Source organism: Thunnus thynnus, chromosome 17 (genome assembly GCF_963924715.1).
Source record: "Thunnus thynnus chromosome 17, fThuThy2.1, whole genome shotgun sequence".
Lineage (NCBI taxonomy): Eukaryota > Metazoa > Chordata > Actinopteri > Scombriformes > Scombridae > Thunnus > Thunnus thynnus.
In genome coordinates this window covers 25,567,345-25,594,911 of record NC_089533.1, presented here as the reverse complement: position 1 = coordinate 25,594,911, position 27,567 = coordinate 25,567,345, and the positions used below count along the sequence as shown (strand labels likewise).

The window sequence follows — 27,567 nt, the reverse complement described above, 5'->3', positions numbered from 1 at the left end:
GAAGGAAAAAAAAACAACTGTCCTTATTCAGTCACTGCACAACAGGTAAAAAGCTGATTTAATTCATGTCTTGGAGGGGCAGTCAGTGAGTCAGTCAGGGAATTAGGCAGGATTCAATGTTAGACCACTTAACATGCTTTATTTCAGCATTCAAATAATTAAAAACATCTCAAATTATTATACATATACAAAATAGGTACAGATCCTTGTGGTGTTTTCCCCCATGGGTGTGTCTTTCTGCCTTCTCTCACAAACTCTTTCTGATGTCTCTCTTTCTGTGCATTTTAAAATCTGTTTGATTCCAATTTTTGAGAAAATTCACCCTTCGCACAAGAAAACAAGAAACAAACTATAACAGATGTGTGGATGAAGTTAGGGGGGAGGGGTGGAGGAGAATTTGTGTGATACAAAGATGAAGGGGAGGTTCAAAACATGAAACCAAAAGTGTGACGAAGAGAAGAGATGCGGATCCACTTTTCACTTAAACTCAGAAACAGAGCTAGAGTTTCACTTCCAGCACTACCAAGGCTGGGAATAGAACAAGTCTGTCTCATTCTGGACACCAAGAATAAAAGCCTAGGTTTCATTTTAGCACCATGAAGGCTCCACCATGCCAGAGTGACCTGGACGGCTAGGAGACCTCAAAGAAAGAATAGCACCTTAAGTTTTAGCTGTTTCTGCTTCTGCTAAAGTGTCAGTAAACCTCGACTACCCCACCGACCGCTACAACTACTGCAGGCTTCATTTAAAAAACAATGGGCCCTTTTTTTTACAGCTGGAATTCCTTGCTTTTCTGAGGTAGCCATAGGATTTTTTTCTTTCAAAAAAGAGGTTTAAACCCATGTTTCTCTGCTGGTGGTTTTAATGTAACTTTTTTTGAAAAAGGGAGAAATAGAAAGGAACAAACAAGAAAGCGACCACAACAACAAACAAATCACAACAGCAACAACATCAGCGGATGAGGAGGAGGGAGTTGCCAGCGTGGTCTGGGGCAGGTGGAGTGGTTGGCAGAACAACAGAGACAAACATGGCTGTCAGTTTCACCGTTTATTCATCAACACCTGAAACGTGGTACAAAGCAATTGGGTTCTGTCTGTTGGGACTGTCCTTTCATTCCTCTCACCGCAGAGGTGTATAAAAATACAAAAGTCACCTGTGTGTTTCTGTAAACTCCAGAGAGGCCTGGTTTGGCTGGATGAAGAGGGGAAGTAATTTTTTACACTTTACAGAAGCATATATTATTTTCTTGTTGCCAGTGAAACAAAATGTCTTCTCTACAGGATCCTTGGTGTTGGTGATGGTAAAAAAACAACAAAAAAACAAGAGTCAGAAACAAAAAAAGTAGTGGTCCCAAACGTGACGATGCAGACACTGCCACATCGCCGCCATCTTGTTGAAGTGCAGGTTTTAGGCAAAGTGGACCATCGGAACAACGGCCGAATGGAAACTCGTAGAATCAGGAGCGAGGGGTTGGATTTTTCAGAAAAATGGCATTAGAAAAATGTTTTGTTGGGGCTTTTTTTAGAGAGAGATGACTGCTAGAAAAAATAAAACACACACACACACACACAAAACAACAATTTCAAGTCCAGATTTCTCTTTTTACAAGAAACAGACAGGTCCAACTTCAAGGCCAAACTCTTGGTCTGCAGCACCAACGTCCATAGGAGCGATATCAATGATGGGCAGGCGAGATGTTTTCGATGTCTTGTAGTCAATGACTGTCTTGCCCCATGCACCGGTGTGTGACTGGAAGTAGGAAGGAGAAAGGAGAGTTAGAATCAACAACCAAAGCAGTAGAATAGCTAGAGTAGCTAGCATGCATGTATAATGTCTGATGTACTCCTTCAAATCTTTGATTCTGACTCAAAACCACTATGTATACCATCAGGAAGTGTATATACATACTGAATTGTGACCTCTTATTACTACTACTACTACTTACTACTGTTTTTTTTCTAAGTGTGTAGATTTATTATTTGAAGCTTTAAGTTTCCTCACCGTGCATCCATCCTCAAGGACACTGTAGGTGAAGCGGCTGTTGCCCTCAGCTCTGATCTCAATCTCGTTGGAGCCCTGGAGGAGCAGGGCCTTCTTGAGGTTACCGGCGGCGGCGTCCATGTAGGCGACGCTGTTCTTGCAGTGGTAGGTGATATTCTGGGATGCCTCAGTGGACATGAGACGCAGGAAGGTCATCTGGATGTTGACATCCTCAGGCAGAGAGCCCTCGCTGCCGTACTCGAACTGTGAGGGAAGAGGGGAGGGGTTAGTGATTAATGTGTGATGACAAAGAAGGGATAGGTAGTGAAGCGGTAAGAATTGAGGAAGATATCAGAAAAAAAGAGTGAGGAGAAGTGGAACTGAGAAGGGAGGTGGGACAGAGGAGGGAGGAACTGAGATGGAAGTTGGCCTAAAAGAAGGCAGGGAGAGATTGATTTGGATTCTCAAAATGAAGGAGACCCCAAAGGTAGGGTGAATTTGGTGACTGGAACTAAGAGAAGGATGGAGCAGGACAGGAGAAGGAGGTTAAAGAGAAAAAGAGGAAACTAAGGGGAGATGGGAGATAGAAGTGAGGAAATACTCAGGTTGTTGGGTTTAGCATGTTTACCTGGAAGCCGTCAGACATAGCCTCTCCGAACCAGACGTGCTTCTTCTCCTTGATGTTCTTGCTCATGTACCAGTTCTTCTTGGCAACCTCACGCTGAGTTGGAGCTACACAGGTCTCTCCAGTCTCCATGTTGCAGTAGACCTTGATGGCATCCTGAGTGCAGCCCTGGTCAGGGTCAATCCAGTACTCGCCTAGAGAATGAGGAGTACAGGAAGAGGTCAGAAAAGTCAGGACCCCAGCATGCTGTTCTTCAGACAGATTCCCCAACCCTAAATCTGCCTTAATGCTGTCTTAAATGCTGCCATCTACCATTATCCACTAATTCCCCTTCCTCTTAAGGCCTTTAAACATGTCCGTTCAGTAAATATTCCATCACTTCTGGTTTTGTGTTGGGTCACTTGAGCCAGTGTCATTCTACCCTTCAATTAACTTACCGCTCTTCCAGTCAGGGTGGCACATCTTGAGGTCACGGCAGGTTCTGGCAGGGTTCTTGCGGGTGCCATCGGGGCTGCGGATCTGCTCGATCTGCTGGCTCAGGCTCTTCAGGGTGGTGTCAACCTCCAGGTCACGGTCACGGAGAACGTTAGCGTCATCAGCGCGGAACATGCGGAAGGGATCGGGTGCCTTCTCCTGGGGCTGGGAAATGAAACCAATGTCGAATCCACCGCCAGGGGCACCTGGTGCTCCGGGAGGTCCAGGAGGTCCAGGAGGACCCTAAGAAATGAGAAGGGGAAGATAAGGAAGAGAAGATCTTGATTAATTCATTACTGGTACAGGCTTTGTGGTGTGCTCAAAGCTGCTCACAAAGTAAATAAATGAATGGATGAATAGGAAGACAATAAATTAGACTTACAGCAGGTCCCATCTCTCCAGAACGTCCACGAGGTCCAGGAGGTCCAGTGGGTCCAGGCAGGCCAGTCATACCGTCCTTGCCAGCAGAACCAGCAGATCCAGCAGGGCCCTGCAAACAGCATGGCGGGAAACCTTAAATTCTCTGAATGACAAAGTCCCTCCAAACACTCTTGACATAGAAAACAGCAAATACAAAACAAGTAAAACTGCTTGAAGCAGTTAAAGATTTTGTTGTGTGTTAACTCACTCTAGGTCCAGCGGGTCCAGAAGCACCAGCGGGTCCCTGCTCTCCAGCAGCTCCCTATGGGTGCAGAAAACAGTAGTTGAAGTTTGAGTGTGTACATTGGATGTGTTGTTTGCATATGTGTGGGCGTGAGTGTAAAGTAACATACAGAAGGTCCAGGAGGTCCCTGCATGCCAGTGAATCCTCTGTGTCCCTTCATGCCTCTCTCTCCAGCCTCTCCGGTCTCTCCCTTGTCTCCACGAAGTCCAGCAGCTCCCTGTTAGCAAGAGGAAAATGAAGAGTTTGGTTTTGCCTTCCACTGCACTCTGTTCTATCAGTTATAGTGCTCTATAAATGGTGCTGATGTTGTTACTTACAGCAGGGCCGCGAGGTCCAGCAGGGCCAGCAGGGCCAGCGATGCCAGCAGGTCCCTGAAATGTAGAAAATTCAGTTCAGATTGCAGTGAAAAACAATCTATCCTCTTACCTTCAGTAGATCTAATATCGATGGAAAGTCTTCATCAACATGACCTGAAGTTTGATACTTTGATAAAACGACTAAACTGAAAAATGAATGTGATGGTTTTGGTACTCACAGTCTCTCCACGGTCACCAGTCTTTCCAGCGGGTCCGACAGGTCCAGGGGCACCAGGGGGTCCGGGGGCACCAGTGGCTCCAGAGGGGCCAGTCTCTCCACGGTCTCCCTAAATTGCAACCGCAAAATCACTTTATTTGACTAGCTGTAATGTCTGTTTCTATTACCATGGCCTGTCCAGTCCTACAGGGATAAGATCAGCTGACTCCTCTCAAACTCAATTCTGTAGTTGAGGTTGGAGCTAAAGACAAAATTCACTGTAACCTCCATTTGGAAGCCAATCTACTGTAGCAACTCCATACCAAGACTGAGCTAGCTGTCTGGTGCTGGTCAGTTAGCAATGATGTCATCTGAACTCACCTTGGGTCCAGCAGCTCCATCGCGACCAGCTGATCCCTCATTACCGGGGGTTCCCTAAAACACAAAAACACAGCAGGCTAACTGATTAGCAAACACCTTCTGGGTTCACCAGTTCTGAAGAGAGAGACAGATAGCCTTAGTGTACAGGTGCAATTGTGTCTTCATACCTCACGTCCAGGCTCACCAGGGGCTCCAGCCAGTCCAGGGGGTCCCATGGGTCCGGGAGGTCCACGCTCACCACCGGGGCCAGCAGGTCCCTGCTTTCCAATCTCTCCCTGTGCGTGACACAGCCATAGTTAGTCCAGTAGCTTTTAATTGATTATCTGGGCTTGCTCAGTGCTGCAGGTGTTAAGGCAGCAAGACAGGTTACCAGTGAAAATGGCTGCGCATAGCTTACAAAGTGCTTGTGCCTTTTCCCATTTCACCCCAGGAGGTGTTGGCTGGTCAGTATGAAACATCTGATATCAACATTTAACTTATTTGTATGGCATTGCTGCCCTTACTTTTAGTTAAGAGATATTAAATCTACATTGAAATGAAAGTATGTCTATGATCAAACAAACACAAAAACATTGGATTAGCATTGGATCCATCTTTAGTTGTTGAACAGTAGCTATTGATTTTACTTTCATTCCAGCTTAACAAATATAAGAAATAAGTCGATGTGATTTGCTTGTTTCATTTATTTTCACAAAATAATATAGGCCTAGTTGTTTACATCTCATATTTAAATTCAGTGATGTCAAGATTTGTGTGACTGGTTTTCTGGAATAACCTTTGTGTGATGTGAAACCAGTTAGGGCAAAGAAACCTTTTATATGCTGAACTTCCATGTGACAGGGCTCTGGCTATTATTTTTATTGCTATGTTTGATTTTTACTGCCACATGTGGTCCTATTGCCTAGGGTCCAGAGCCACAGTTTGCCACTACATTACAGCATTACATAAAGCATTACAGTTTTCATGGACTCAACCAAAGTTGAATGGTATTTCCAAATCATTCTCAGTGGTTTTGTTTTCATCATCAAGAAGTGGTTTGAACATTTCATATTTCTATTTAGGAGCCATGTTTGGTTCTAAACATTGTATTGGCTGATTAAAGACATCTGTGTTTACTGTCCTGGTTCCATCATATCCCCTGTGCAGTTTGTGGTTTTATAGTTGAGTAACAATAGGAACTTACAGCAGGTCCGGGCAGGCCAGGGAAACCTCTCTCTCCTCTCTGTCCAGGCAGACCAACAATACCACGCCCTCCAGCAATACCTTGAGGTCCAGGCAGACCAGGACTACCCTGCAGGGGGCGACAGAAAGACAGTGATTAAACTTCAAGGTGTAAACTGGCAAAAACCAAAACCTAAACATGCATATAGTCATTTCTTGCTACTACTTATAGAGATTAAGTTAGTCAGTATCAAATCAGGCGGTCATTTATTAGTGACAAATAATTTAGTTCTTTGATAAATTAAGGTAGAAGTGCCCTATTACGGTAATATTTCAGTTTGTGAGGTTGTGTGGTAAAGATTACTTACAGTAGCACCCTCGGCACCAGGGCTACCCTTCTCTCCAGTAGGTCCTGGGGGTCCAGCAGCACCCATCTCACCAGGGCGACCAGCAGGTCCAGTCTCACCACGGTTTCCTTTAAGTCCCTCCTTGCCAGCTGGTCCAGGGGGTCCGGGAGGTCCAGAGTTGCCCTGAGGGGAAGGGGCAAAATAAAACAGTTGAAAACCATCCTGGGCTTTCTCGAAGCAGTAGTGCAGTTATGAACCAAAATAAATTCAAACGTAAATGTTGCTATAGATCAACTTGCATGGAGTCATGTTGAATAAGATAAATTGTGGTTAATGAGTAGTAGAGTAGTAAAGTGTGTTAAGTGCTAATAATATTAGATGTAGACTTACAGAGGGGCCAGGTGGTCCAACTCTGCCAGCAGCACCAGGGAAGCCGGTAGCACCCTAGGGGAAAAAACAGAGGTCCATTAGGTGACAAAGGTAGGAAAATATTGGCTCTATCAAATCAGTGCAAAGAATAAAAAACCTAAAACACATGATAAAAAATGGGCTTTTAGCAATCCAAGTCCAAGGCAGACATGTATATTTAATAGAGGGATGAGAAGGCCAGAGTAGAAGAGTGGTAACTTACAGGAGGTCCAGCGGCTCCACGAGCTCCCTTGGCACCAGTGTTTCCAACGGGACCCTAAAAGGACACAGCTTAGTGTCAGTCAACATGGTTGAGCCAGTAGCAGGCAATGTATCCATAAAGACCAAATAATTGCAGTTTCTGTACTATAATGGGGGGTGAATGTATGAGTTTACAAACCTGGGGTCCAGGGGCACCAGTGGGTCCAGCAGCGCCAGGTGGGCCAGCATCTCCCTTAGCACCATTATCTCCAGCCTCTCCCTTAGCACCAACTTGTCCATCAGCACCCTGAGGTGGAATGGTGGTGAAAAATTAATTACTCAGTAAATTCTGTGTTGAGTCTTCAAGCAAAAGAAAAACAGTCAGTCAAAGCCTTGGCATTCACAAAGAGGTGACTTACAGGAGGTCCGGCAAATCCAGCAGGTCCAGGTGGTCCAGCCTCTCCACGCTCACCCTGTGGAAAACAAGGAAGAAGAGGAGTCAGGCAAGGATTTCAAGATTTAGGATTAAAGCAGTGCTGCTTAGAGAATAGCAAGAAGTCAGAAGAGCTGAGAAGAAACTGACTAATCGGCTACTGAAATCAACTGAGCTTTGACCTAATTTCTGGTGAAACTAGAGTACTGAACTGAAATTTCATCTTCTGCTCCTGAATGGACTGATTAACATTAGCACAACTTCTAATAATGGCTCTGGTGAAGAGAGATTTTCATTGCACTGTAATTTGATTGGAGAGGGATAGACAGACAGGTACTTACAGGGGCTCCGCGGGCTCCAGAAGGTCCGACAATTCCAGCGGGGCCAGGCTCTCCCTTGTCTCCAGTGGCTCCAGCAGGTCCGGGAAGTCCAATTGGTCCAGTCAAACCACGGGGGCCATCTTTTCCAACAGCTCCATCAGCTCCCTTGGCTCCTTGGTCACCCTGGATTATTGGATGGAGAGGGGGAGTGAGGGGTGATCATACAGCAGATCCTGTAATACTGTAACATTGGGGAGCTACTGTGGATGATTTCTTATAATCCTGGAAGTGCTCTGTGCACACCATTAGTAATTATTTACACTCCATCCTGTATACTTGGAATATTGGGAGTTCTAGGAATACTGTTATGGTGACTCACTCTGTCTCCCCTCAGTCCTGGAAGACCAGCGGCACCACGCTCACCAGGCATTCCCTGCAGTCCAGGAGGACCCTGAGCTCCGGGAGCACCGGGGGTTCCAGCATCTCCCTGAGGAAGAAGAGGAAAAGGGAGTGAAGAGAAGAAAAGTAAAAAGATTAGAAGGAGGAAGATCTTTTACTCAATTGGAGAATATGCTGCCTGATTTCTACCTGTGTGCCATGTGGTCACACAGCAAACCAATAAGAACTTCATAGGCATTTTCTTTCAACCTTTGCTGGGATTACCTTAGCACCATCATTTCCACTAGATCCGGGGGATCCACGGGCACCAGCGGGTCCCATAGCACCAGGTGCACCACGCTCACCGGGGAATCCTCTGTCACCCTGAGCGAGAGAATTGACAGAGTTAGGTAAGTTGAAGTGGGAGCGCAGGAGTGTTCAAACAAATCATGAGAAACTATCCAACTGCAAATCGTTTATCTATAAGGTGGATGACATTGCCCAAAGGAAAATACCAACTAATGTGAGTTTTCAAGCTTTCACTATATTACAGTACACTACTATATGTAAAGGAACTTTCCTTGGGTGGCCATATTGGACCCCTTCAACTCTTTGCATAGCTACCCAACAATCCCTTTGCATTAGCCTGCTATCAACTAGCATTAGCCTGTTAGCATTAACATCAATGTATTTGCTAAACTAACATGCTTGCAATTTAGCAAACTAATGGTTATGTCATTTAAACTCAACTGAGTCTTCTCAAGCTCCAGATAGAAGTATTTGGACTAAAACCGGGGGACAAGTCAAGTCGGTTCACTGTGTGACAGAAACCCACATTTGGAACCAAAAGTAAGTTTTTAGACCTTTAGCTTTTACGGCAAATGTCACTGATAAATTTACAGCAACAACAACATGTAGCTTTTAACAGTGTTTGTAGCCTGGTTGGTAAAGATTTACTCATTATAGTCTAATGGACAATTTGCCAATGATCTTCCATAAATGGATACTTCTGGGAGCAGACTGCTGAGTGACTGTGATTTTGATGATGATGAGTGACTTACTCTAGCTCCAGCAGGTCCTGTGGCTCCAGCCTCACCGGGCACACCCTAGATTGTCAGAAAAGGAGAGGGTGTTAGAAGAGGCAAATAAATGTGTTTATTACTATTCACTAGAAACCAGAGTGACCATTCCCAAGTATCTACGTCAACTATATCTCAGTCAGTACCTGCTCTCCAGGCTTGCCAGTCTCACCAACGGCACCCTGGGGTCCTGTAGAACCCTGGAATCCAGGAGGTCCGGCAGGTCCCTGCTCTCCTCTCTCACCAGCAGGACCCTGAGGAGTGAGAGAGGGAATGTTAGAGCTAATAGAGAATGACCAAAAGTGAGGCACTGTGTGGTATGGTGTATGTGTGCATGGGTAATTTAAAGTACTTTGTAGTGAAAGACGACCAGGCTTATGAGAAGTACTGCAACTGAGTTTAGTGTTAATGTGTGTATGTGTGTGTGTGTGTGTGTGTGTGTGTGTCTGTTGTACTTACAGCAGGTCCAGAGGGGCCTTGAGCACCAACTTCACCATCCTTACCAGGGGCACCCTGGGTAAAAAGCAGGCTTTTAGTTACAAGTATTATAGCTTCTATACATTACTTGAAAACAGGATAGTGCAGTAGATTCAGAGTATCCTTGAGTAACAACTTACAACAGGGCCAGTGGGTCCCATTACTCCTCTCTCACCGGGCTTTCCACCCTCACCCTAAAGACAGGAGAGAAAAAGCACAATTACAAGAGATGTGGAGACCATTTCCTCAGTAGGCTACTATTCAGCAGTCCACTGACTAAAATTTCTATAAACATCTAATCAAATATACTATGTAGCTTGAGACTCATTACTTACAGCGGCTCCCTTGGGTCCGGGGAATCCCATGACTCCAGGCTGTCCTCTGGCTCCGACAGGGCCAGGGGGTCCAGGGCGACCATCTTGTCCAGGGGCTCCCTGGTAAAACGGATTAATTAAAGATGAATTTAAATAAATATAAATGAAGGTGTTTTGATGAAATTAAGATTAAACTGACTGTGCTGAACTTACAGAAGGTCCCAGCTTGCCATCAGGTCCAGGGCTGCCAGGGCTGCCAGTCATACCCTACAGATCAGAGGTCAGAGGTTCAGAGGAAGGCCTGTACAGTGATTAAATCTTGTTGCTGACAGTATGTATGTGATAGACAGTTAGCAGGGAATCTCACCTTAGCTCCGGGCAAACCAGGCTCACCAGTGCGGCCAGGCTCACCAGTGGCACCTTTAGGTCCAACAACACCGGGGGCACCACGCTCACCAGTGGCACCCTATGATGGGCACGACAAGGGAGAAGATTAGAAAAGATTAGTCAAATGGAAACTAAACATAGGTATCTGGAAGGACATATCAGCTGTGTGGATGTGTGTTTTACTCACTTTGGGTCCAGCAGAACCATCAGAGCCAGGGAAACCACGACCACCAGGGGCACCCTGTAGAGAGAATCAAACTCACTTAGCTCTGTGAACAAAGGTCAGCATGCTATATCTATAACAGAATGGCTTACACCATGAGCCGTACACACTCTGGCCTTTACTGTGACATCAGGATATGCTAAAACTGTAACATACTCTCTGGTGTGTCCAGGAGAGTAAAACAAACAATAATGTACCTCAATTAAATGTAGTATTGCAGTATTGTTTGAACAATTAGCAAATTACAGCTTTGCTTTTAGAATCAATAAAAAACACTTTGAGGCATAATGTATTGTGGGGCAAATTGGGAGTGCCTATGCCTTGACCACCCCCTGCAGTAAGCATGAGTATCTACAACTGCAAATGAATCAGTCTATTCTACTCTATTTCAGCCCTGGTCTTTTCTATCCAATATGCACAATATGTCAAGTATCAGTAAACAAATTCAGGGATGTTTTTTGTCAAAACATCGCTGAATTCATAGTTCCTCTTTCTCTGCCCTGCAGAGGGCACCAGAGGGTTTGTTTACATGGTACAGATGAACCAAAAAAAGCATTATTTGTGGATAATGCTATGAAGAATAAATTTCTATTATATGGGTTGGTAAGATTTTGACCTTTGCCCTCTAGTGTTTGTTGTGTCTGGAGTCCTAGCAGAGAAGAATATTTAATCATATTTGTGTTTCTTAATTTAAAATCATGTTTGTTAAGTCTGTAGCTGCACAAAAGTGCAACCAGAATTATTTAATATGAACTCATGACGCAGAGATTCTTGTAAACAGAATTCTATACAGAAATGTATCACTTTCCTTCCTCATTACACTGAATGTTACAAATATTAAAGTACATTGTGTAATACAAAGAAAATTAGGTGAGATGCATACACGCTCTCCAGGGGCTCCACGGGATCCTCCAGCACCAGGCTCTCCTCTAGCTCCTCTCTTGCCCTCCTCACCAGGAGGTCCTGGGGGTCCTTGAACTCCTGCAGCACCCTGGAGAACACAAACATACGGGCAGCATAAGAAACTGAATGTGTTTACATACATGTGTTCATACAGATACTCCATGCTGAGTGTTGTGAACTTACACTCTCTCCCTTGGCACCGGGCTCTCCCTTGGCTCCAGGGGCACCAACCTCACCCTGAGGGAAACAAACAAATTAGTAAATATAAACAAACTAAACCAAAAACCAATTGACCAATAGATAAAAATTGATCAGTGACCAATAAACAATAACTGAGACAGATGTCAACAACAAATCAACAACCTAAATGGCCGTTAACAAAAAACAAACACTGGTAGGAAACTGAAGTAATATGTTTCCTGTCATCAAGAATTTTGTGTGTATGTTTTGATTCTGTAGTATTTATTCACTTTTAATGATGTCCATTACAGGAGATAGATTTAAGAAAATAAGACTATGACTAGTTCTCAGAAAGCTTTACTCACAGTGTTACCCTTGGGTCCGGGGGCACCACCAGCGCCCTGAGCTCCTGGGGGTCCACGGGGTCCAGGGAAACCGGGAGCTCCAGCACTTCCAGGAGCACCCTGCAGGGGGCAGCACACAGCAACAACACAGTCACATCCTGTTACACTAGCAGTAATGAGTCTCTGTGGCTATGATTCGCGTGATACCCCAGCTCTGTCTGCTAAATTAGTGCATCGCTCAACCTTTTGACTCAGAAAGGGATTTAAACCTTCAGCCCAGACATGCTTATAGTGTAAATGTAAATATGTTAGATGAGATACTCACAGGGGATCCTTTAAGTCCGGGGGCTCCATCAGTTCCAGGGTTACCCTGTGAGGAGAAAGAAGGGAAGATATTTTCATGAACAATCCAGAGGCCAGGAGGCTCTTTTAAATTATTTAGATGCCATTACATAGTCACAGAGGAGCAGCCAATGAGACAGTTTTGTTTCTTTTGGATGAACTTGAAGACAATACTTGATGATTCTTTGTTGGTACTTACAGAAGGTCCGGCAGCACCAGCAGGTCCGGGGTTACCAGGCTCACCACGGGCTCCAGCGGGGCCCTCTGATCCACGAGCACCCTGAGGACCGGCTTCACCCTGGGTAGAGGGGAAACAGAGAGCAAGATTTAGTTAGATAATCATGTCCAAACCAACAGTGAGACTTTGATCTATCATGGTGGAAGATTGAAATATATTGGTATGACAGAAAAGAGGCAAAAGTTTTATTTAAACTTGATAAAGATAAAGTTGATGTTTTTCCCCAGTGATGTAATATCCAATTTTTTCCATTTGTGAACAGCTTCTCCATTTTTGTAGCTGCTTTGCATTGTGGGCAATAGTATCTTTCAACAGCGCACTCAAATATGACATATCCACACTTTGTATACTTCATTTTGTCACTTTTCCAGTGTGAACACGCTACATATCAAAACCTACTCAGAGTTAGTATGTAGGATGGGACTGGGGCACAGAACAGAATTCCTGTGCAGCTAGAATGACCTTGTATGACCCCCACTCCATTTGACCCCAGTCGGATCAAAGGTCAAATTAAAGGTCAGCTAGCTATACTAATGCTAAGAGAAATGTGTCAAAGCACTAGAAAGGTCAGGAAATTTCTAATGACAAGAGAAGAGAAGAGAAGAGAAGAGAAGAGAAGAGAAGAGAAGAGAAGAGAAGAGAAGAGAAGAGAAGAGATAATGAACATTAAAAATGGAGGATGTTTTAGATTATTGGTGGGGATTATGTTGAGCATAGTTGTACCTTGGCTCCAGGGCCACCAGGGAATCCAGGAGGTCCAGCGGGGCCAGTGGGACCCTGAGGAAAAACAATAAGACAAAGAGATTCAGACAAATGTAGAAGATCTGTCTGCTCACTGCCACCGCGGCTGATAGAGAAAAAGGATTTTGATTTGCTATATCTTAAATCCAAACTCGACCACATTTTACAAAACACAGGATAAACCTGTTGGTGGTACCTATGCCCTTCTATAGAACCTTTAATAAGTATCACAGTAAACAATGAATATTATCACTTAACAACCATGTAGTACCGTGGGTTTTACTCGAGGGTTTTAAACAACAAGCCATTGGAGGCTGTACATTCAAAAATGCTTATAAAAGACAGCGTTCCATACAAACATACAGGGTTCCTAAGAACCATCATAAGCTAGAGGTTTTTGATGTTCACACTTAAAACTGGAGATTCCTTAACTGTTCTGAGAACAATTTAAGCATTAGAGAATGAAAGAAGTAGACTTACGGGAGGTCCAGCAGCACCAGCAGCACCATCGTTACCACGAGCTCCCTGCAGCACATTGACAAACATGATTGGTTGATATGTTCATTGATAGTTTGGCTGAATGATCACAGTAGTTGTATGTGTGTGTGTGTACTCACAGCAGCTCCAGCAGCACCAGTGCGGCCTCTCTCACCAGGCAAACCGCGAGGTCCCTGAGATCAAGAAAGACAGAGTTGGTCAGCTATATTCTTTAAATTGGCATCAATTAGAAGAGAGGGAAAACCCGAGATGCCTACTCTGCGGTGGTAATAAGGGCACTTGTTTTACTCACCATAGCGCCAGGGGTTCCATTCTCACCAGGGCTTCCAGCCTCTCCCTAAACACACAAACAGACACAGGCAGGTGAGTCAGTGAGAATGATAGAAACTGTATCATATATATATCTATATCATACGATATCATTTCTAATATTACTTTAACTAGCCAGTATTGCTACTGCTAATGTGCTAATACAACTAATACTAATACCAAGGCTGCTGATTTAACACATAATGGTCAGTTTACTTATCATGAGGAGTACTAGGAATATGGCATGGAGCAGAGATACAGCACAGATATCTTGGCTTGGGCTTGGACGCTACACATTTACAACAAAAAGCCTGTATTATAATCTGGGGATGTGGAGTTTTACCAGGCAGAAAAGGGAAGGGATGGTATTATGGGAAATGTAGGAGCCGCAGTTTTTGGGATATTTAAGGGACTAAAAGTCTGGATATCTTGGCTTCTGCAGCTTCCATTTTTACCATAATTTTTAAAATCTCTCTATGTCTAGTACTACTACTTCAAGTTCTAACACTGCCGCTATTTTCAAAGTTGCTATTACAGCCACTACGTCTATTCCTACTGCCACTGTTAGTGCTGCTACTATTACAAGTGCTACTATCATTACTACTACTGATAATGGTATGGGTAATACTTCTATCATAGTCCTACTGAACTAAGCCACTGTTATATTTTAAAAATAAGCATGTTTCTATTGTTTTCGAGTGTGGGAGAGAGATATAACAAAGTGGGACAGTCACCTTGGGTCCAGCAGGGCCGCCATCTCCCTTAGCACCATCCAGACCGCTGAATCCCTACAGAGAAAGAGAGACATACAGATGAAGCGCAGAGTCAGGAGATTCTTTATTGATGATTTGAAGTGTGTTGAACAGGGAGAATGACATGTCATGTCTGTTCTGACTCACTCTGTGTCCCTTGATGCCGGGCAGACCAGGGGTTCCTGGGAAACCACGAGCTCCCTGAGAGAAAGAAAAAGAGAGAAGGGGGGAACAATTTGTTATCACAGCTCTGTTTTATTGTTTTTTTTAACATTATATCACTAAGAAGTGTTCTGCCATGGCAACTTACCTGTGGGCCAGAGGGTCCGCGCTCACCACCGCGACCGGGTTTGCCAGACTCACCCTGAAATAAAGAGAGACAGAGAGAAGGGGATGAGAGGATAGAATAAGTCAATCTATACTTTAAACTGAAAGGAAGAAACAGTTATAGAAGGTGAATGTGAGCAGATCCAGTTGACTTACATCCTCTCCGTTCTTTCCAGGGGGGCCGGCAGCACCACGGGGACCCATGGCACCCTGTAGAGACACACAAATACAGATGCAAGGTGAGAACGTTGACAGACTAGCAAGGTGCAATGTAGGTGTGTATTTGTTGGCGTGTTTCTGATACTCACAGCAGGTCCAGGCTCTCCGGGCTCACCAGGGGGGCCAGTGAATCCCTGAGGTCCCTGTAGGGGGGGCACAGAGAAACACAGTCACCACTGCACTTACCCTAGCAACACTGTACAAATATGTTCACACCACTGTAACAGATGTGAATTCACACATATGACCATCTTGCCTAACAAATATCTAGGACATCTGTCAGTAGGGTATCTTTGCTTCATGGCTGCCAGCTCACTTGGGTGGGAACAGTAGCAGTATAATAAATACAGCAGTGATGAGAAAAACAGAACTCTATCACTGTCTTTATATGTCAGGACTCACTTTAAATTACTTATTATGGATTCCTGGCTATCTTCAACTACATTCACATATCTACTCTAGTCTGCTGCATCGGTCTCAGTCCAGATTTGATCCAGCCTCAGGAAATTTTATTGGTTAATTTAGGTGGTGGTGGTGGTAAGTTTAAGAATCCCAAAGCTATCTTATGTTTGAATGATCCTTCCTGGTGGTGGGCTATGAAAATACTGTTTCACTGGTATTTCAATGTTATGATTGTGTTGAAGGTTTGGCTTCATACACATCTGGATTGCTTGAAGTTGAAACAAACAGACCTATCATGGTTCAGCCTCTGTGTGAGCTGCATGTGGGACTATTTTCACAGCTTCATATGATTCTTACTGACATAAAATGTTATAATTAATATAATTTATAAAGTGATTAAACTAAAAAAATAACCAACAATAAAATAATCAGATTGGAAAGACATCAAAGTTGTACTGGTGTAGTTTATATGTGTTTCATTAGGAAATGGACTGTAGTGTGGTGAAGGAAAGGAAAGCGATGGAGCTCAGCACTGGCTTCAAGCCAGCTGGGCACTGAGGAGAGGGCAGTGATGTCATGGTGATGTCATGATGATAATGTATGAGGTACACTGCCCTCTCCTCCTTGAACCTCCAAGCATCAGTTCTGAAACAAAACAGGAAGAAGTGGTGTACTTACGCTAGGGCCAGAAGGTCCAGGGGCTCCACGGGGTCCCATTGGGCCCTGTCAATGAAAAATAGGCAAGGTCAGATACTGCATCACATGGTTCACAGGGAAATGATACAGTGTGTGTGTTATGTGTATCCTACCATGGGTCCAGGCACAGGCATGGCAGGAGATTTCTCATCGTAGCCACCAGACATCTGAGGGGAGAAGTTCTGAAAAAACAAACAGACAGACAGATTAGCCACACAAATAATTATATCATTTTATACTAAAATATGATATGATGTGTATATTGTAATCCATTAGTCATGTGACATATAGTCTAAGAATGTCAATTCCCTTCACAAAGTTTAGATTTAAACTTTCCATTACATGAATAAAATGCCTTTTCAATGTCGTTGAGTATTGAGCTGAGTATTGAGTATTACTCTCCAAAATGTTTGTTTTCAGGGACTTCCTTTGCCCTCAGGGGCTTATATATATTTTTAAAATCCATCCAACAAAATATGATGATAGTAGGGCATCCCAGCCAAAACATCCTGAATTATATCTCAATCAAATCCCGAAAATTAAGATTGATGCATAAAGCAACCTCAAGGAAAAAATGTCAGTTCCATCATCAAAGCTTAGTTTGGTCTGCTCAAGTAAGTTGCTAACAGCTGTACATGTTTTACTCTGTCTCCTGTTTCCTATTCTGCTCTAACATATCCAATCCTAACCTTTGTGATATTTTGAACCTTCATTAGCTTTGTAAATAATGAAAAAAAAATGCTTGTTGCTTTCATTTCCAGACTCACCTCTGAATTTGCAATCAGAGGTGAGGTGAATCCAGGCTAAAGTTGGCTTTAGAGTTTCTGTTAGCCATTTCACTTAGAATGATTGATATGTTTTGGTCAGTTACAGGTGAAGTCAATTCTACATAAACATGCTAAATTACAGTCAGTGTCTCAATGTTTTACTATTAGTATATTAGGATGGAGGTCAATGGTAAAATGAATCATAGAATGCTAAATTAGATTCAGATACTATTGGCTAAGTGTGCTAAATTAGTACAGGATTCAACAGTCAATTCTCCACAAGCATTCTAAATTAGATTGGGATGCTAAACCGTGTTAGCTTAGCATGATGAATTAACATTTAAGTCAATGGTAAATTTTACATCAGAATGCAAAATTAGACTAAGAATGTTAGCTGCTTCACTAGAATGTTAATATGAATGTTACTTTAGTATGCTAAAGTCAAGGATGATTGCAGTCGATGGTTAACTGAATCACAGTATGCTAAATTAGTATGCTATTAGTATGTAGTATGCTAATTATTATCTTTGGGAATGTTAGCTTAGCATGCTTAGATGTAGTAAATGTCATCTATTGGATCAGATAAGCATCCAGAACATCTCTGCTTCCCCTCTCTGAGCATAAACCCTAATAAACTTCTGACCTTCTGACCCCAGACTGAAAGCCAAACTTCAAGCTGAAGTCAGTCATTTTAAGCCAAAACTGGATTATGTGATAGATCATCAAGTCACAGTTGAGCTTCAGCTCTAACAGTGGAGTTTATTTTCCCAGCTCTCCCTGTCCTCTCTGAAGCTGAGTTCACACTGAGTATGTTCTGATTGGTTTATATTGATACATTTTGATGTGATGCAAAACACACAGACTTCTGGAAATTTCTCACTTTTCAAACAGAAATGCATTGGCATGAGAATCCAATCTAACAAACTACAGTAATTTTTCAAATATACAAGCAATTATGGGTGGTGGGCCAGAAGCCGAGACGAACAAAAGTGAGTATTCTTAATTTGTCTGACCACCACAGAAAAAGAATATGATGCCACACATATGTTCAACAAATGGCCTACTTGCATGGATCATATCACTTTTGCCTCCAGCCCAGATTTTATAACTGGTCAATTTAGACCTAAATGAGTCAGATATATAAATACAAGAAAAACTGATGACTTACTCCACCGAGGCCGGGGGGTCCAGGAGGGCCGGGAGGTCCGGGCTGGCCAGGCTGGCCAGGGATACCATCGTTACCAGCAGGACCAGCAGGACCCTGTATATGGGCAAGAGAGAGAGAGAGAGAAAGAAGGGGTCAGGCTCAGAATCAGAGTCAAAATAAGGGTCACTTGCATGCAGAGCTCTGAAGCTAAGACACCCATACACAAAGAGAGCAAACCACAACACTCCCTGAAGTTTGAAGTGAAAGGAAATATTTCATTATAATATTTAATTTTAATTTTACATTTTGTGTCTTTATAGGCTCACTTGCTCCCTAGAGTGAAAGCAGCAGTAAACCTGGAGGAGATGCAGTTTACTCCCCTACCAGACTGGACTGTTTATGACTGACAATGTGAACCAGATATAGGCTGGTAGTGGTCATGTGACATTAGAAAACAGGAACTGGGTAAGAACTATCAAGAAGCAACTTGTTCTGTATGGAATTATGCCATTATCACAAACCCCAAATACGTTTTATATTATAAAGTATATCATAGATAAATTATAATAAGCATTACTGAAAACCCATGATTATGAATTATCATAACTACCCTCCCCAGTTGAGCTGAAGGTGAGATGACCCAAAGAAATCAGTTAAGTGATCTCTGGGGTTTCAGATCCAACATGTAAATGAATCAAAAATATCTCAGCAGATATCTGAATCAAATCCAGTTATGAAAAATTAAACAAAATAATCAAATGAACATGAATATATCTAAAAATAAATAACTGAATGTGAGTTTCCATCAATATAGATAAAAGTGTCATCACCACTGTAAAAGCAATCCCAAACCCAGCTGAACTCACACAAAGCCACCTGAAATCTTTTGAGAATTTCAGCAGTTTTGTTGACATAAAACTTGGCCTCTGATGGTGTATGAAAAATTCAATCTTAATACTTAAATCCCTAAAACAATAGAACAGTTAATAACAGTTTATGTCTTGGGTGCTTAGTTTGATTGTGGAAAACAGTGAGTTTAGAGGGAAAATATATCCTCACAGCTTCTAACTTTTCCTCAGACAAGCACAGTTTTCACACAGCTTCTTGTCGTGCTCCAAACACTTTCACCAACAGTCTGCAGGTTTCAACATGACCTCAGCCTGTTTTCAGAATCACTGCTCATTTCACTGCTTCCATAAATGACAAACCCTGCTGAACCAAATTGCTTGCTTTAATTTACTTTGTTGCTTCATATTAATTTCTAGAAACAAGTGATTTTGAAGCCATGTGAACACTTTACTTTTCTATTTCTGTTTTTTGAGACTTAGAGATTTTGCCTGTAGTTACTTTGCAGAAAAAAGTGCTAAATCTATCATTAGAAATGATGACTTTGCAAGAAGTTTAAACTACCCAACAATCGTATGTTTATACAGAAGCCCATCAAAAATGTGAGCATGTTCACTTTTGATACTTCAGTCTATTTTTTCAAACACTAATATAAGTAAGATGAATGCTGTATTAGACTAAAGCATCTGAGTCCTGTTTTCACAACTGCTTGAATTAAGACACAGTGGAAACTCATTTTCTTGTTCTGTCAGTGTTGCTGCTTCAGCTCTAACATAAACACACAGGAATCTGCTCAGTGCCAGACTGTGAACGCACCACACGGCACCCAGGTGACCAGAAACCAAAAGAGTGACAAGTGAATCATAATAGGAAGAGACTGTGAACCTACCCTCTCTCCCTTGGGTCCACGCTCTCCCTTGGGTCCCTGTGAGTAACAAAGAAAAAAAAAGATAGTGTCTCAGTGTTTGATGTAACCAACTCATGTAATGAATATATCTATCTGCTAATGAAACCACAATCAACTAACTGTGTCTGATATTTTGCAACAATGAACATTATATGGATTTATTTAAATAATGATCATCTTACTCCTGGTTAACATGTGTCATAATCATCCATCAATCAAGCAATAATAATAAACATTACAGTCAATAGTTATAAGTATCTTTGTTTCATTCATTGAATTGTCTTGTTTGTGTGGTGATGATGGTGATACATATACTGTATATGAAAGGTATTTTTTAAAACTAGATAACACCATTGATCCTAATTATTTTATGTAGACTAATTATTTGAATGATTGATGATCAATGAAATAATCAATATTTACCTCAACCTGAGGCTCCTGGGCGCCTGCAGAGAGAGGAGACAGACAGAGATGTCGAGTTAGATTATGACAAAAATACAACAAAAATGTTTTTGAATAAATGTGGAAATAAAAATATAAAGTGATAAGTTATCTAAAAGAATCTTGAAATTGTAAAATCAGCAGAGGAAGCAGAAAGAAGGAAAGTTTGAATGTGATGCTGGGGGAGAATGAGTCTGTATGAGTGTGTGTGTGTGTGTGTGTGTGTGTGTGTGTTCGTGTGGGGTGATGTGGTCAGATAATACGTCATGCAACCTAATGTGAAAGACATGGGTGAAGTTTTTAAATGATTTGGAATTTTCTTTTTAGTAAAAAAGAAGAAATTATGAAAAAACAGAGGAAAAAAATAATAATATGAATGCAGGTAACATTTGTGATAAAACATTGGAAAGGGCATAGAAAAAGAAAGAAAGAAAGAAAGAAAGAAAGAAAGAAAGAAAGAGAAAATGTGTACCATCGTCGGGGCAGATGGGGCAGCACTCGTCATGGGGGATGACGGGGTTGGGGCAGTCAGTTGTGTCCTCGCAGATGACCTCATCGCACATCACCGTGCCGCTGTCGCACACGCAGATCTGGCATGGCTCTGGTTTCCAAACATCCCGGTCCGCAAACACCTGGCCGTCCAGGGTGCAGCTTCCGCCTGTGCCTGAGGGGGGCGACACAGAGACAGAGACAGGTGAGATACTTAAACACACGCACACGCGCGCGCACACAAGTTTCCTTATGTCACTTTTGGGGTATTTACATAGCCTTACATTTACTTCCTGGAGACTTGCACTAACCCTAACCATAACCACTGACCCAAATATCAAAGTTTTACCATCCCCAAGCCGCCCCCAATTAACTGGTGTTTAGTCTGAAATTTGTCCCCGAAAGTAGCCTATGACAGACCACACACACACACACACACACACACACACACACACACACACACACACACACACACACACACACACACACACACAGGCAGAGAAATACAATGATGATGGGAGCGAATCAGAAGGAAATCTAAAAACTGAATAAAAAGAAAATGTACATAAAAAAACATCAAGTTAAACTTAATAAAAAAAAACTGCCTTTATCATCATTTTGATACCCTAATATATAAACTTGTACTGTAATTTTACTGGTATTTTTAACAAATTATTTCTGAAAACATAAACTAAAATGAAATTATAATATTAGTAATTTGTATATACATATATATATGTCTATGTTTTTGTTTTGTACAGAACTTTTAGCATGAAAAAAAACTGTGAAAGTGCTTCATATTGAAAAAACACAAAAAGAAAAAGAAAAAAAAAAGAATTGAAACAGGCCCATAAAAACAACAGGAGAACGAGTTCAGGAGAAATATAAAAGCCAGAACTGAGTGTTAGGAAAAGTTTGAAGAGGAACTAGTGGCTTCAGAATCGGACCATAAAGAGGACAGGCTGAGGTGACAGAGAGGACACCGATGGATCCATGTCACATCATCGTTACGCAGGGAAGGACACTGGTTATGCACAGACCAAACGTGTCTGCAAGTGATTTAACTTCCCCCTAACAGTAGGAATTACAGCAGCACTGTCGCTCCTCTGCTTTAACTCAGAGTCACATTTTCCGACATCGCTGCTGCTGCTCTGGATTTCTCAGCAAACCTAAACCCAAACTGGGGCTCCTTCTAGGGTTTATTAATCTCCCAGCGTGCCAAAGTGCTGAGCTCAGAGGGAAAAGCAGCAGCACTGCAGACTGTCGGCTTGGCAGCAGCTGGTGGAAACAGTCCGCATGTGTTTGCAATTAGAGGAAACAAAAAAACAGAGTGGAAAGAAGAAGAGGAGGAGGAAGGGGGGGAAGGAGGCGGTGTGGAGGACGTGGCGGCCAGATGTGTCTGCCGGTGCAAAGGGAAGCCTCTGGGTGGCGCTGTGAGACTGTTCAGAGGGTCAAACCACATCTGCTTCAGATAGACAGACAGAGAGACAGGCAGGCAGGCAGACAGCTGAGTCCTTTCCAGACAAGAGGAACATCTGGAAAAATTGAATTTCAGCTCATTGGTTCTTGTTTCCATAGCTGAGCTGATTTTCTTTGTCTTCTTACAGGATGAAAACGTTTGTGTCTAAACACCACCAGAGGCCTTTATTCTGCTGAGTATCTCTGTCTGTGTGCTCTATAATCTCTTTTTAAATACATCTGAGCTTTTTAAACTTTACTGACAGAACAAAAAGTGGAAGCAGCAGCTCATTTCTGCTCTTTGCTCAGACTGCAGAGGTCAAATGTTTCCAGCAGACAAGACTACGCCTGCTCACTCTCCCTCTCTCTGTTTTGTCATTATGTGACTCTCTTTTGCTCACCTGGCCAACTCAACACTTGGCCTCAGGCAGCGAATTACTCTGCCACATCAATCAGGCCTGCAAAAAGCCTTCCTATCTCGCTCATATCTGCTGGAAGCGGAAGAATCTCTGCTGCTGGTGGCATGCAGCCACAGAGGGGAAGCCTGTTAAAGGCCATTTTTTCCTGCAATCTTACACACATAACTGTAGAGTTTACCAGCTTTTCAGGCTGAGATCAACCTTTTGGAGGCTGTGTTTGCCGTGTACAGGCAGCGTTAGTAGAGTCGAATTGATAAAATGCCATGAAAGGATGGCAGGCTTTTCAAGTCAGAAAAAAGCTGTCTTTCTGAAAATACTCTGGCTTTTTTGGATTCAAATCTGATAACGTGCATTTCTGCTAGTTCTACTAGAAAACCCTCGCCTGGAGGAAAACCTGGAAAACCTGCAGCAACTCGCTCAGCATGCATGGGGAGGGGGGGATGAGGGGATAGAGAGACATAGACAAACACAAGGAGAGGAGAGAGAGAGGCCTTCTTGAGATGCCCAATGCATTACGCACACCCTGTGCTGCACAAGCCTATCTATCTATCTATTTATCTATCTTTCTATCTGTCTATCTGTCTATCTATCTTTCTATCTTTCTATCTATCTATCTTTCTATCTTGTCTCTAAGTAGAGACAAAAGATCAGTGCGCATCAAAGTTCTTATTTCTACTTCAAACTTTTTCCTCTCTTCTCTTCTCTGTCTAGATCTCAGCAGCCGTCCACACACGAAGAGAAAATATCCACTTTCAAAAACCAGACAAAAAAGAAAAAAAAGGGTTGAGAAGCTCCAGTAAACAGTGATGAAACTTACGGTCGTCCTCGCCCTGTGCTCTGACCAGGAGCACTGCTGCGCTGAGCAGCAGCGCCAGCCGCAAATCCACAAAGCTGAACATATCTAGATGCCACTAGACATGTAGACTCTTTGAGGCAAGAGAGGAAAAAAGTTGGGGGTGTTTTCTTTTTCTGCTACACTCCACTCATACACGGGTGTTTGGGGCAGGGTCCGCTTGTCTTTTCACAGTCCTCCTGACCCCAGCAGAAAACTCCCTACTGCCTACACTCACTTTCCACCAGGGTTTTTATATGGGAGCTTGAAGAACTGGGAGGTGCTGTGACTGGAGCGACTGGGACGCACCCTCATTATCCCGCTGCTGCTCACGTTTAGGGAAGACAAGAATGGACCCCTCCTTCAAAGAAAGAAAAAAAACCCAGAAGAAAAGAGAGAAAGAAAAAACAGCAGGTCCCTCCTTCCATAATTCCACAGCAGAAGGGTTGGAGTTTGGATCAGAGGAGGAAAAGGGGGGCGAGCAGAAGGAAACATGATCCTGAAGAGCATCGGAGGGTCGGAGGAGGATCTCCTCCTGCAGCAGCCACGAATTTAATCCAAATTTTATTTCTGGTTCTGGTTTACTTCCTGATTCACTTTGATTTCATCTCAGTTTTAGACTGCTTCTGATAGTCTTGCTTCAGTTTTAGCAGCTCTAGTTTAGTTCACAAACTAATGTCTTTGAATGTCACAGTTTTTGTCCTGTTTTAGTCCTCAGTGTGTTGTAGTTTTGGTTTAAGATAAGTGCTTCTACATTTGTCACAGTTGTTTTAGTTTTACAAAGTGTTTTTATAGTTTTAGCTGCCAGACTTTTAATATGTGCTGAACACGGCTGTAGTCTTTGAAGTGTTTGGTTTAGCTTAGCTTGTGTTTTTGTTTCTGCTGCTAATTCAACTATGATCAGTATGGACGTTTGCCCTCAGGTTTAGGTCATCTCATTATTTGCATTGTTCACGTGACTTTCAGTGAATTCATTCCAGGTTTAGGAATGTCATCATATTACAAAACTAAAAGTAGAGATACAGTAGATGTCAAGAATTTCTGTGGCTCATGGATGGAAACAAGAACATAAAAACAAAGTGAACGCTGACCTTCAGCTAGTCACCACTGTGAAGCAAAAGAAAATGTTTCTGCCATCTAAAATGTCAATAGTGAGGTGTTACATACTCATTACAAACGGCAGAGAAGTTCAATTTGCATCCAACAGTCTCTGTACTGTCACTAAATGATTCCCAGAACTTGTTGAAAATCAGTGTATGTGTCATAGGTCCATACTTCAGACACAACTCAGATCTCAATCAGTGACTCATCACCACCAAGTGTCTGAAAGAGAACAGCACTGTTATGTTTGATTGTGTTGTTGTGTTTTCCCTATTCAGATCTCAGATCCACACTGCCACTGCCAGCTTTGGACCAGACAGGGGGTGTGCAAATTAGCATGTGAGCTACACCACCTGGTCATGTGACTTGACCCAGTGTGGGCTTGCAGTTCTGCCTTTGGAACCAACTAACTCTGCTGATTATCACTGAGTGGAGGGTAAAGAGTGAGATGTACCAAATAAGCACACCTCAAATCTCTGTAATAATGGAATAACAAGACTAAAGGTCCTGCTTGTGGCTTGTGAAGCCTCCAGTGTTCATAAACCCCACAATGTGAAAATGTTGGATGAATGAACATACTGATGATTTTGCTATCCTTAGAACTTTAAAATGTAAAATATACAGGACAATCTTTCATTGGAACTACTTTCTAATCATAGAATAGCCCCAATAAAAATGGTTGACGGTGAGGTCTTTGGATGTGTGAGTGTAACTGGGACATTGTTTCTGTAAAGACATACTGGTAGGTGTAATCATTCAATGCTTCAACCACCTCAAATTAATTCTTCACACCTCCATTGTCTTGGGGTAGTGGCGCAAGTTTCAGAGACAGATATCTCAAAACCTCTGTACATAAAACCAAAATGATCTGCATAGCTAGGGGTGTTTTTTCATGTTGGTGAACCAACCCTTTAATATGTTGATCAATATAATCAACCACTCTGGACCTACATGTGGGTCCATCACTACAAAGTGTTTTCTTTCACTTCAAGAGAAATGTTGGGGTTTAGTAGGTTAAATCTGTGATTTGACTAGGATGTAAAACCAGGCAACAATTTCATGCATGTACATAAGATGTCTAAACCATCCTGATGCTCAGGCGCAGATTCTTAAAATGAGGAGCTTAGGCCTTCAGATTGACCAATATGATCATGTTGGAGGTATTTCAGTTGGTGCAGAGGGCAAAATTTAAGAAATGTGTTTTACTGGGACTCAAAACTGCAGGTTAACTGCAGACTCAGGTTTACAGAAAGCTCATTAATATGGCATAGTGATGAGTGAAACACTTCCTCCTGAGATCCAACAGAACCATCCCACTATTTAAATAGATTTGATTGACATAAGTTGTTCCTCTGAATGTGCTCCTTTGTCTCCACATTATCGGATAGATAAATAGATATTGAGGAGGCTGTAAAAAAAAAAGGCTTCACCGTCTCTTATGAGTGAACCAGATGTTTTTGCATTTTTTGTGCAAATGGCTGCAGTCGGCTGAAACCGCCTCTATTTTGAAATACCTGCACAATTGTGGGGTTTGCAGACGTTATGATTGTTATTGGCTCTAAATAATAAAAGCCCTTTTTTAGCGGCTGCATTTTCCCCCCAGTCCAAATAAAGGTTTATATGGGCGATTCTCTCGTTTTCCCCCTCCAGAGGGCTGTGTGCAGCGCCGGCCGGGCTGCAGGTGAGCTGTAATTAAGCAGAAAGCAGACATTATGGAGCAGATGAGCTGCAGGGAGACGCACAGCAGCAGCTTTCTGCCATCTGATCCACCAGCAGCAGACACGTTGCACAGTCTGAAGCTGGCCAAGCAAGCCTCTAATTCACTCCTCCTCCTCTCTCTCTCTCTCTCTCTCTCTCTCTCTCTCTCTCTCTCTCTCACACACACACACACACACACACACACAGACAGACACACACACACACACACACACACAGACACATGCACACACAGACACACACACTCTCTCTCACACATGCACACACACTGCAGATACCTTCACATTATCCATGTGTCTGCCTCTTCCTTTTTTTTACAGGGAAGAGGATGGAATGCAATCTGTCTTTCAAGAAGAAAGGGAGGCAGAGAAGAAGAAGAAAGGGAGGAAAGCGCCACCTCATCATTCCCCGGTTCGACCTCCAGCTCTGATCGGATCCTCAGAGCGTCACAACACATGCACGTATACACACTCATACGCAGACACATTAAGCTTTTGTTCCAATGTTTCTCTGATGAAAATAACATTGCACCCTCACTTCAGCAGCCACTCCACGAAGTTTTAACTCATGAGTATTCAGCAGTATTTTCACTGTGTGGTATTGTCAGTAGACTCTAAATCACTTAACAAAGTGTGTGTAAACTACAGTCTGTCAGCTATCAATAGCTGTCAGTGTGCAATTTTCTTTACTCTGTATGCCATAATGACTTCAGTTAAAAGTTAGTATTGAGTTTTGGCATGTAAAAGAAATGAGTTTTAGGCAGCCATATACAAGCAGCAAAGTACTGACCTACACCTAAACACCTAAAACACACATATCTTATACTATATGTTACAATACAAGTGACTGGTACTGTACATACTAAGGTGTAAATCTTAAACTGTGTTTGTATATAATAAATTGTTAAAAATTGTGCTTATGGACAACCTCCAAACACAATTGCAATTTCCATTACAGATTTTTACATATGTTGCTAATGTTAATGCCAGGGCTGATGCAAACTTTAATTTTTTAATTTGTGAATGACAATAAAAGTGTGTTTGACTAAAAGAGTAGCTTGACTATTTACTGAATACACACAATTAGATGATACATTTTTGCTGATAAATCTATAGTATAGACACTATT

General features: G+C 42.5%; 1 protein-coding gene across 2 annotated transcripts; it reads right to left on the bottom strand.

The window, feature by feature from the left end:
• Positions 1-1,034: 1,034 nt before the first annotated feature.
• Positions 1,035-23,858, bottom strand: col1a1a (collagen, type I, alpha 1a). Of its 2 annotated transcripts, XM_067615982.1 has the most exons (49): positions 23,608-23,858; positions 20,897-21,088; positions 20,407-20,429; positions 19,966-20,001; positions 18,252-18,344; positions 16,430-16,498; positions 16,299-16,343; positions 15,308-15,361; positions 15,156-15,209; positions 14,983-15,036; positions 14,820-14,873; positions 14,655-14,708; positions 13,904-13,948; positions 13,731-13,784; positions 13,594-13,638; positions 13,096-13,149; positions 12,334-12,432; positions 12,118-12,162; positions 11,814-11,912; positions 11,452-11,505; positions 11,249-11,356; positions 10,330-10,383; positions 10,123-10,221; positions 9,969-10,022; positions 9,777-9,875; positions 9,582-9,635; positions 9,424-9,477; positions 9,111-9,218; positions 8,947-8,991; positions 8,171-8,269; positions 7,887-7,994; positions 7,529-7,690; positions 7,174-7,227; positions 6,954-7,061; positions 6,777-6,830; positions 6,536-6,589; positions 6,167-6,328; positions 5,821-5,928; positions 4,805-4,912; positions 4,638-4,691; positions 4,279-4,386; positions 4,061-4,114; positions 3,853-3,960; positions 3,708-3,761; positions 3,462-3,569; positions 3,043-3,322; positions 2,609-2,799; positions 2,002-2,244; positions 1,035-1,749 (listed from the first exon to the last, which is right to left on the bottom strand). In XM_067615982.1, exons 1-49 carry the CDS (start codon positions 23,687-23,689, stop codon positions 1,603-1,605), a joined length of 4,344 nt encoding a protein of 1,447 aa, XP_067472083.1. In that variant the 5' UTR covers positions 23,690-23,858; the 3' UTR covers positions 1,035-1,602. The 2 variants fall into 2 exon arrangements, with proteins under 2 accessions (XP_067472083.1, XP_067472084.1); XM_067615983.1 differs by lacking the exons at positions 7,174-7,227; positions 7,529-7,690; positions 7,887-7,994 and having other exon boundaries at positions 6,954-7,007.
• Between the last annotated feature and the right edge of the window lie 3,709 nt (positions 23,859-27,567).

What these genes read in the sequence shown, in the direction of transcription:
- col1a1a (XM_067615982.1), bottom strand. Translation starts at nt 23,689, where the DNA reads ATGTTCAGCTTTGTGGATTTGCGGCTGGCGCTGCTGCTCAGCGCAGCA. An exon ending in CCCAGGAGCCTCAGGTTGAG is followed by an intron (nt 20,002 to 20,406) that starts GTAAATATTGAT and finishes TGTTACTCACAG; the next exon opens with GGACCCAAGGGAGAGCGTGG. An exon ending in ATGGAACCCCTGGCGCTATG is followed by an intron (nt 13,785 to 13,903) that starts GTGAGTAAAACA and finishes TCTTGATCTCAG; the next exon opens with GGACCTCGCGGTTTGCCTGG.